The following is a 10,612-nucleotide window of genomic DNA, read 5'->3' on the forward strand; positions in this document are numbered from 1 at the left end:
AATTGCATGAATGGACCTACTCCTTCCTCTTCTTTTGACCTCACTTTAATCTTAACCATTGTTTCCTTTAATATTAATCAGTCAAGAACGTGCTTGTAAATCAACACTAGTAGTGTTTATTAATTGTTCTATATATATTCAGTCTAATTCTGGTCAATGACCATATGGAAACATGCACATGGAGGGGTGATTTTCAAGCTCAAAGGAATTGCTTTGTTGAAGCATGGCGTGAACCATGTATTGGAAGGGGAATTCAAAAGATTATGCCAAACAATGACACAAAGCCTTCTCCTATCAAGATGGAGTCTGCCGGGGAGCTCCATGTTTCTCAAGGAAGCTTTACAAATAGACTCTGCAGAATTGTAACTTTTACTTCAAAGGTTATGCCACCAATTCTTTGGCAGGTCAGCCAAACATGGACATGAATGTTAGATTGACATGTATAGAAGTATGATTCAGTGAGCATGTTTCAAACTCATTTCTATAAAGAATATCCTATTAAGGAACTGCTCTTTTTTTGAAGTAGAATTTTTAAATATGAAGGATATCTTTCTTTTGTCCATCCTTCTCTTGTCTGCTGTTAGGTTAGTGGAACCATGAATGCACAACCGACCTCTACCAATGCAGTCCCCATTCCCCACTTTTCTGCAGAATATTAAGCAAAAAAGGAAAAGAAGAGAAGAAAACACTTCAAAAAGAGCTGTAACTCATTTTCAACCATAAAAACTCTGCAGAGCTATCTGAGGTTGTATTTGTACAGCTAGATACGGTGCTCTTAGTTACTTTGGAATTTTATCAGCCATTGGACTTGCTGCCATTGTCAACTATGAACCTATTTTATGGAAATTATAAAAAGAGATTATTTTCATTGGTTTACACAAGATCCATGGCCATAATTTTATCAATTAATTTTACATATGTGACAGTGTTTCCAAGTTTAGATGTTTGTGATATCTGTCAACATATTGGGTGCCCCTTTGTTAATAAGACTAAACATTCATATAGACTGCTGGTTACAAGAAGCAGATTTTGCATTATGCCACAATTGAGCATATTGTTGGGGTTCAAATGTTAGTTGGCAGTCTGAAAATTGAATGAGAATCTGATTTCACTAGGCCACTTTCAGTGGTCTACATGTCCTATTAAATGCTCTATATGAATTTAGTTAATTAAATGTAACACATCTCTTAGATTTGATGTTAATGGCTTCCACCAGCGTATCATCTAACCTCATTATTGCAAGCCTTTTGTTTATTTGAATAGGTTATTAGGTGCATGAAGCACATTGTTAATTATCTCTTTGTTGCGAATATTGTTGCGGTTCTCCTGTTGATTGAAACAGAGTATTACTTAAATAGGTTAAAGCCAATTTTTGTAGTATTTCTTTTCTAGTATGTCTTCTTGATGATGTATTCCCATGAAGTGGCATAAATTTAGTTTGACAAGACTGTTCCATTGTTTGCTATTTCAGGTGAACTATCTGTAGTTTGTGTGTTTGAAGTATGTTATGATGCATGACAAATTTGACTAGGCTGGTTTTGCTTTTTTTCTTGTAATAAAAAAAAGAAAAAAATGGTCAGTTAGGGTCAGCTTTGGATTGGAACAAGTCTGGTTAATTTGGGTTTGATTATGTCTACTCAGGCTGGGGTTGGATAAGTGGTGCCTGCTTAAACCGTCAAATATCTTATTCTGACTTCGCTCCTTGCAGACCAGAGTCAAACTAACATGGTGGGAGGTTCTTGAAATATAACTTGACACTTGGTCACTTGTTAGAATTAAACAGATACTTCAAAATTTTGCTACAATGACTCTGGTTTGGTGTCTTAAGTTTTGCCAAAATGACAGTCTCTTAAAGGAAAACTTATCAAAAATGAATAGTATCCATATTATAAAAATAATCCTAATGGTCCGACCCTTCAGTCATGCATCCTTTTCCTTTTCTACTTAATGAAGAGCAATTTTTGAACAAAATCCCAAGCATTTATTTGTTTCTACATTTTTATGAACCTTGTATAAAGAGTGATGATATAATATGATTGTTATGATATTGATTCTGAAGGCAAAGTTTGTCCTTCTTTCGAAGTCTTAAACCAATATATACTTGCTACAATCTTTGAATTTATATTTACTACTTACTTTAAAGCTTTCATATGTGCTCTTATCCAGAGAGCCCTTGAAAACAAGCATGTCCTTGGAAATCGAAAACTTGCGGTGCGGATAGCAAAGTCACAGGTGAGCTCAGTTAACTAAGTTTACATGGTTTTGCCATTGAATCTTAGATCAATTTTTATGAAGTCTCTTGAACAGTGGCTTAGAATAGTGCTTGATCAATTGAGACATTACTTTGGTATCTTTCTGAACCAATTCTTTGAATGTCTGTTTCCATATTTTTCTATTTGCAGAAAGAAAAGAGGGCACCAGCAAAAATCTTGCAGTGACAGAAGGCTACTGGGTATGGTATAGTCAAGTACTTGCGAAGTCTGTATGTGGATCAAGATGGAATTGATCCCTCTGGATTACAGAAGTTAATGCATCACTGTATTTCAATCCAATAAAATCTTGATCAGGATAATCTTTGTGATATATTATAGGATTTGAAAAAGATGAAAATACAATACGGATGACTCATCCAGGATTGACAGTTAAATCCTAAGTCGTCCTGAGCATTGAGGGTCAAAGGGATGAATTATATGGTAACCATATTCCAAAATTCTTGAATGTTGCTTTACAAATATTCGATCTATCCGGACATCGGGTATCATTGCTAGATGGTCACATCGATTAGTATAGAAAATAGTCCTATACTATCGATTTAGTGTTCGAACCTATGGAGTCAGACACAAAGTCAAGCAACGTAGGAAAGAATTGATCTAATGTGTATGTGTTTAATTTGGAGGTATGTGACTTGATTGAACAAATAGATTAGCTTAATTAAGAATTAAATTAGAGATCATATGGGATTAAACATTGACTATGTCTAGCTAGCACTAGATATGAGATGCAGGTTTAATTTCGGAGATGAATATGATCGGATCTATGATCCAAGGGACTTTGAGAGATTGAATTCAAATGTTAATTATTTCAGATTAGATCTGATTTAATTAGGCTTGATTTAAGTAAGGTTAATTGGATTAGTAATCCAAGTTAAACTTAAACTTGAATCCTAATTAGATTGGGATGAACATCCTATTCGAATTTGGTTCGAATCAGGTTCGAATTGAACCCAACTTTGAACCAAATTAGATTAGGTTCACCATGCCATAAATACCTGGGTTTCTCTCACATAAGTGTTCGACCAATATGAAGGAGGAGCACTAAAAATATTGCGTCCCATCCTTTGTGCGTGCGTGAAAGTCATGGCGTGCAGATTGGTTGGGTTTTCTAGTTTGATTAGGATAAGAACCCATTCAAATCTGATTTGAATTGGAGTCCTAATCAATTGGGTTTCTAATCAGATAATGTGGGGCGTCATCTATTTAAAGAAGGGAGCTAATCATAGGTGAAAAATAATATGATTTATGCGACAAAAAAAAAAGGAAAAACCACCGATGAGTTGAGAGTGTTTTGTGCGACAAAACAAGAGAAGGGTGGGTGTTGATTTTGTTGGACGCCTTCTTTTTCTTGGCATGGAGTTCCTTAGGGTCTTGGTTCTTGGCGTGAAGATCCCATCCAAGGAGTTCCTTAGGCGTGAGATCAGATCTCCTCCCTCCTCTTGCTTCCCTTCTAAAGGAATGATGCCTAGAGAGTTCACTCGTCTTTCCTGCGGTGCCTGGCGTGCATGCGAAGTAGAGGATCTACACATCCATATCTCACGAGGTATCTAGTTCAAAAAATTCCAGCATCTTGATCTCTCTGCACATCCAGATCTCGCGAGATATCTAGCTCAAAAAACCCCAGCATCTTGATCTCAATTCTATTGTGCATCAAAGGTAAATTATAAAGGTTATAAAATTTTAAAATAGAAATCTGTTTAGATTCAACCTGACAATCCGATTTGAATCAGATTTTTTTCTTCATAATCCAAAAAAGTTTGGACTCATTTGGTTTGCGGGAAGTGGAGGAAAGTATGGTCAATGGAAAGTGGAGAAAATCCTTCTTGTTTGGTTGGAGTTTTCAAAAGACAGAGATTGAAAAAAGATGTTTCTATGGGAAAGAAAAACTTATATAGGGTATGCATTTTTGGAATTCTCATGGAATGGGAATTGGAGGCTCTTTTTTCTGAAAATATCCTTTTAAGCCATTAAAAGATCTATGGCTGAAATGAACATTCTCTCCGTCATACCTCAAATCCTCCTCCATCATGATCTACGGCTAAAAATATCCTCAACCCTCATAATTTTTTATTTGCAAACAATGGTAATGTGTAGAATAGGATGTATTAAGGGTATAATAGATATTTTATATAATTTTTTAGGAAAGTGGATGCTCAACAAACATAAGCCAATCTGGAATAAGCCACTTTCTCATAGTCCACCAGACATGCCAAAATCACTTTTTCAGGCAAATATTCCTAGGAATCAGCTTCCCAAGAATAACATTCCAGAGAAGAAAAATTCTTCCAATGAACCAAACGAGTCCTTTATTTTTCGCTTGAGTAAAGAATATGTGGGCATTTAGTGTGTGGTATTACTAGGTAAGTCTGGTCGATAAATGAGGGGTATCATGATGTGGCTAGTTTACAATGGGAAAAATTTGGAGTCTAAAAATGCATCAGATACATCTATGCACCATGTAACATCAATAACATCAGCGCCATCATATGAATTGCATTGCCCTTTCATTTTATGTCATCAATTTGGTGAATTTTTCATTATGATCCAGTTTGATGCTTCTCACTGGCTCATCTGAATTATCTATTTTCTTGTCAGTTACCGATCTATTGTGCTTCAGTTTGCTTGGAAACCAATTTCAAATTTTGTTCTTATTTGAACAGATTCAGTTGATGCCATAATGGCAGAATCTCATGAACTTTGTGGTTCGACTTTATTTGTTGACCGAGCAATTTTAAGTGTTACTTTCTGTGCCTATTCGTCTTATCTTATTTGATCTTATTCAATTCTTTCAGTTGCCAAGGAAGAACTCTGCACCTGGGATGTTTGGGACTGTTCATTTCTAATTGCTGTTCGGTTACACATGTATCACATACTTTTGTATTTTGTGCCTGTAAGTCTTACAACTAATTTGACTATCTTATGGATTTAGGATGTAGATATGAGATACCCAAGCAGAGTAGCACAGGGTGGCTATGATGCATACAATGCTCATATTACTGCTGCTACTCACTATGCTGCTCAAGGTGCTCCTACACTATATGACTTCCCTGGTTCAGCTTATGGAAGTAAGAATATGCCACACTGCAGTTTTGACTGTATATATGCTCGGTACAAGTTAAAAATTTTCGTACAAAATTAATTTGCTTCTGCTGTTTATGGTGTCGGAGGGTATTTAGGACCTTATCGTGGACTGGGCAAAGAGATCTTTGTTGGCAGAATCCCACAGGAGGCAAGTGCTGATGATCTGCGGCAGTACTTCAGCAGATTTGGCCGTGTCTTAGATGTTTATATACCAAAGGTAGAATCGCTTGCTTTCAGTGGGCCTGCTGAATTTATTCTAGATGCATGATGTTGATTGTGCTTGCCGCACTTGTGACTAGGATCCTAAGAGAACGGAACATAGGGGCTTTGGTTTTGTTGCTTTTGCTGAGGATGGTGTTGCAGATCATGTATATTGCAGAACTCATCAAATTCTAGGACAAGAGGTATGAGATAGGGTAATGGATGATGATGATTTTTTTTATAAAAAAAAAAAAAAAAAGCTCTATGACTTTGAATACCCAAAGCATGTTATAAGTTGTCCTATGATCTGTTCTTGTGTGGTTAATTTATTTACCCTTTTTTCACTTGGGGTATATGGAAAAAGTCCAGAAATAATGCTCATCATGTCTCATAAGGGTACTTGAGTAGCCAATTGGAACAGCAAAACACCATTGCAGAAATTAAATATATCATAGAAGATGCAAATAAAAGACAGGCAAATCTAGTCAATCAGTTTAGTGAAAGGCATATAATCAAGTGTCCTTAGCAACAGATACTGGATCTATTCAAAATAGGAGGAAGAAACTGATAGGTTTTTAGATATTTTTTGCTCAATAAAGATGCCTGTAGGAGAAGGGTAACACATTTATTAATGAAAGGTAGTAGTTGGTGAAATAATTTGAGGCTCATGTTTCATGCCAAATTTATTGTTTTCACATTTGTTACATTTATTAATGAAAGGTAGTAGTTGGTGAAATAATTTGAGGCTCATGTTTCATGCCAAATTTATTGTTTTCACATTTGTTCTCGATCAATATGTCAAATTTTGAAAGCTTAACTTGTTAATGAAGATTCGTGATTGTAGCAAAAATTAGGTGCCGGCGCATGTGCGCGTGCGCACATACACACAGAGGACATTGTTTGCCCTTAGAAATTGTACTGGAGTCAGCTTCTGATGCTTAGTTTTTATTGCTTCATTAGCTGTAGAACACAAAATATGGAGGACATTGTTTGCCCTTAGAAATTGTACTGGAGTCAGCTTCTGATGCTTAGTTTTTATTGCTTCATTAGCTGTAGAACACAAAATATGGAGGGAAGGTATAGAAAGAGGAAAGGATTTTTGGCACACAATAGAATAGCCTTTCGGTATCCGAATTCTCTACTCCATGCATCTGTCATTTACATATTTAGAATCAAACAAAGAAACCTGATATAGCTCTATTATTTGGATTAAAAACTAACCTAATCAGTCAAAATTTTTCTTCCTAGTTTTGACTAAACGTGAGAAGCCTCTCGTTTGAGTTATGAAACATGGAAGATAACAGTAATTCCGAAGCTTCTCAACAAAAGATGTTTGGGTTTAAAACAGTGTACGAGTAGCGGCCTGTACTTATCAGGTTAAGGTCTCCAAAGCGGCAGTGTTTCTAGGAAAATAAATTTTAAATCATATGTTCCTTCCTATGGGCTTTTAGTAGCAGATTTTAGAAGAACTTATTACTAGTCCAAGCTACTCTTCATACTCTCATGATTAACCTCTTCATTTTCCATGCATATCTTTCTAAATATTTAGCTGCATTTTTACATTTAATTACATGAGTGTGCCTATTCTTTAGGTCCTGACAGCTAATATAAAGCAGTAGGAATAATTTCTTCAGAGTGAACCGTGAACAAATCGACCATAGCATAAAGATTGTCTTACTGATATGAGTCCAACTACTATCTCTTCTCAGTTGTTCTCTTTTAACTTTGAGTGGAACCTCTGAATCTTTTGGGTTTATCAGATACGAATTCAGATTAACAAGTGTTGTTGAATTTGTTCATTAAACTGTTTTAAGCAAATTTATTTGAAATAATAATGTACCCGAATTTGGTTGGAAATCTGAATATGTTTCTTATTTGTGCAATGTCAGTAAGTAATAACCCAGTGGTCGTACTCACAAATCGAGCACAATACCTTCAGAAGAGATTTTAGAACCTAGAATGCTACTGAATGTGATGATCTGACATTGAAACCTATTCCTATTACGATATGGAGCATAAACCATTAAAACCTCTTATGTTTTCCACCTTAGACATGCTTAAGTATCGCTATTGATTTTAAATAACCAAATACTATTCAGGATGCATGATGGTAACTTGGTAAGATCATTAAAAAAATGTTGCAGTTCAATTTATTTGAAATGAGAGGTCTAACAGGGAGGTTTTTAATCAAATAGAGATGGATTGGCTGGCTGTTGATGTACTCCCACTGTGTTGCATGGTCATCACATTTTGCTAAGATTTATTAAATACTTCTAGAGATAGGGAAACAATGGTATAGATTCCTGTGTTTTAAGGGAAGTTAATAAATAACTGGCTAAAGTTTAAAGGATCAAAATTAAGAAGGTTCATTAGGTGAATGAGAAAGTAATCTAAAAATTAACACTGGCAGATTTTGCATGGTGTTGATGTATGACGAAGTTTAGAAATGTAGAGAGCTGATGTTTGGTGCAGGGTCTGAGGAAGTATCAAAGTCAAGAGATGGTCTGTGTGGGGGTTCAAATTAGGTCTGATTGTGTAAAATGTGCATGTAGATACCGTAGAATTCATTGTTTGAATTGATGAGGTTTTGAGGCCAGCATGTCGGAGGATGAGCCTGCAAGAATGAATTGTGGAGCAGGATGATCAAGCGCAACATGCTAAAGCTGTACTTCTAGCATTCATGCCTTAAAGTTGCAATAGTCAGTTTGGAGAGTGTAACTCGTGATATTAGTCAATGTTTTCTGCTGAAAAATAAAAACGGTTCCTTGATATCTGCCATGTCGGAGATATTCATGACATTATTTAGATGTCCAGATTTTATTTAAGATACTCTTCTGTTGTTGGACCGTTGTGCAGGTTGCTATCGACTCAGTAATAGCACCACTTCGTCGTGCTGGTTCTAGTGGAAGTAACATGGATGCTGCCGCAGCCCATGGAGGGTATGGTCCCATGCAAACCTATGGGTGGCCTCATCGGAACCTGAATTTTGGTGATGTGAGTGAACGGTTCACCTCAAAACTAATAAGCATGCAGTAATTTCTTATGTATTTAATTTATATTGATTATTTTTTTCCCCCCTTACATGGTGCAGTATGGTGATGGTGCCACTGGGAGTAGCAGGCCTTAAAGAATGGATTGGAGGTTCCGGCCTTGCAACCTGTGATCCGTGAAATCATCTGTGGAACAACGTAAGACTATTGAGTTGATGCGCTGAAGAAGGCTAAATAGATGTTACAATTGGGATATCCTACTCTCTGCTGGCTGTTTATTCAGTGATGTACTAAGCTGGGACTGAGTCATTAGACCCGCCTGCATGCATGCTCTTCACGTGTGAGTGAGACTTACCTTCTAATATTTTAAAAATATAGAAGGTAGAGAAGGTACACGTGTCAAGCATATGATTCGAAGATGTTGAAAGCGATTTTGTTTTTTGGTTTGGTGAGTGAAATTGCATATAGTCATATAGGTGGTGAATGTTGGGCCAGTACGTGATCGCAAAGAAGTTCGACTCACACTCACCCATGCGATGCGGCAGGCGCGCATCAAATGTGGATCACTCTAGTGCCGTTGATTGTAAGGTAAGCCTGTTCCCTTAGACGTCTGAGGAATGGATAATCTAATCTGCACATACCAATCATGTGGTCAGCTAGCTTTGAAACATAGAGAATCAACCATTAGTTTTATGGATGCCTTTTCTTCTTCCGATTTTAGGCATATGCATTATTGAATCAACCTGAGAATTAAACCGGATCAATCTTATTGGATTGGTGTCCTTTGAGTTTTAGCATAGATTGGTTTAATTCCGGTTCTTATTTTGAAAATCTGATTAAATAGAATTAACCCTAGGTCAGAAGGTTGGATAATTTGATGTGACTATGATGATGAGTTCTCATCATCCACTGGGTCTATACTATAGCCACTGTATGTATGACATCTTAATACATCAATAAACTCTTTGGGCGGGGAACCTCTCTATTTGATCAAAAAAAAAGAAGGTTGGATAATTTGATCCAACCTAGACCAAATTGACCTTATACATACATATCATCTTATGGCTGGTTATATTTTTGGATTTGTATAGTTCATTTAAACTCCTATTTTAATAAATAGAATGATTTGTTTTCTTCTTCTTGTAAAAATTAGGTTCAATATTTATGGTTTGTCATTGATATGTTATGGTTTAATTGTTTGTTATTTACCAAATTGTTTGTTAGTAAGGACTTAGTGTTGCTATATTTTTTGAGAAATTATGGCTCTAAATAGGGTTGGAATAAACGTAAACTATTCATGCAGCCGATTCTTAATTATTTTGGGATTAAAGCTTAGTTGAGTAATATTTATTGACCCATGACTTGTTTTAAATAGATCTTTTAAATAAATGTTAATAAATTATTATATGTTTTTAAAATTTTCTGAACTACAAATACTTCATATAATTTCACATATGGCATTTGTTTAGAAGGTCATTCTATATTCAGATTCAATGTTATCTGACACCCGAACATCATTATGTCTAGAACCGGGGACATCTTTCAAAATTGTGCAAAATTCCCACCTGTAGATCATCATAATTTTCATATTCTTTTAAGATATATATAAGAAATTCTTCTATGCTAGTTTTGTTATCACCTGTATCAATATTTGACTCTTCATGCATTGGTTTTGGCACTACTGGGTATCGTATACTAACACTGGCATAGTCTGAATTAGTTTTGACATTAATTTTGGCCATGGACTTATTTGCTTACCTTCCAAGTGAGATGGATGTTGATTATGATGCAATGATCAGAATTGTTAATTTTCTATCAACCAAAAACAACAAAGTCTAATATTCTAGCTAAAATGCTAAATTTTGAAAAGATGACTATGCCAAACCAAACTTTTGTTGGAGAGAGATTTTAGAAAAAAATTGAGTTTTTTTTTTTTTTTTTTTTTTGGAATCCCTCCAATAAGCCTCATAAAATTTAATTTTTAAAAAATTATAAAATAAAAAATATAAATTTCAGGATGCTTATGCTATGCAATAGGTAAGATATTTTTATAATATTTAACCTTAC

At 35.5% G+C, this 10,612-nt stretch overlaps 1 protein-coding gene across 5 annotated transcripts; it reads left to right on the forward strand.

Annotated features, from left to right (window-relative positions):
- The first annotated feature begins 3,408 nt into the window (after positions 1 to 3,408).
- LOC105041578 (uncharacterized) lies at positions 3,409 to 10,376 on the forward strand. Of its 5 annotated transcripts, XR_012139853.1 has the most exons (8): positions 3,435 to 3,816; positions 5,066 to 5,121; positions 5,203 to 5,338; positions 5,438 to 5,571; positions 5,654 to 5,758; positions 8,412 to 8,549; positions 8,647 to 8,885; positions 8,999 to 10,368. XR_012139853.1 is itself a non-coding variant. In XM_073254174.1 (7 exons), the coding sequence occupies exons 1-7, from the start codon at positions 3,627 to 3,629 to the stop codon at positions 8,652 to 8,654; spliced, it is 762 nt and encodes a 253-aa protein (XP_073110275.1). In that variant the 5' UTR covers positions 3,409 to 3,626; the 3' UTR covers positions 8,655 to 10,376. The 5 variants fall into 5 exon arrangements, 4 of the variants coding, with proteins under 4 accessions (XP_073110275.1, XP_073110274.1, XP_073110272.1 ...); XM_073254174.1 differs by having other exon boundaries at positions 3,409 to 3,816; positions 8,412 to 8,544; positions 8,647 to 10,376; XM_073254173.1 differs by having other exon boundaries at positions 3,430 to 3,816; positions 5,450 to 5,571; positions 8,647 to 10,368.
- The last annotated feature ends 236 nt before the right edge of the window (positions 10,377 to 10,612 follow it).

The sequence above is a fragment of the Elaeis guineensis genome, chromosome 3 (genome assembly GCF_000442705.2).
Source record: "Elaeis guineensis isolate ETL-2024a chromosome 3, EG11, whole genome shotgun sequence".
In the NCBI taxonomy this organism is placed as follows: Eukaryota; Viridiplantae; Streptophyta; class Magnoliopsida; order Arecales; family Arecaceae; genus Elaeis; species Elaeis guineensis.

What these genes read in the sequence shown, in the direction of transcription:
- LOC105041578 (XM_073254171.1), top strand. Translation starts at nt 3,627, where the DNA reads ATGGAGTTCCTTAGGGTCTTGGTTCTTGGCGTGAAGATCCCATCCAAG. An exon ending in ACTGTTCATTTCTAATTGCT is followed by an intron (nt 5,122 to 5,202) that starts GTTCGGTTACAC and finishes TTATGGATTTAG; the next exon opens with GATGTAGATATGAGATACCC. An exon ending in CCCTGGTTCAGCTTATGGAA is followed by an intron (nt 5,339 to 5,437) that starts GTAAGAATATGC and finishes TTTATGGTGTCG; the next exon opens with GAGGGTATTTAGGACCTTAT.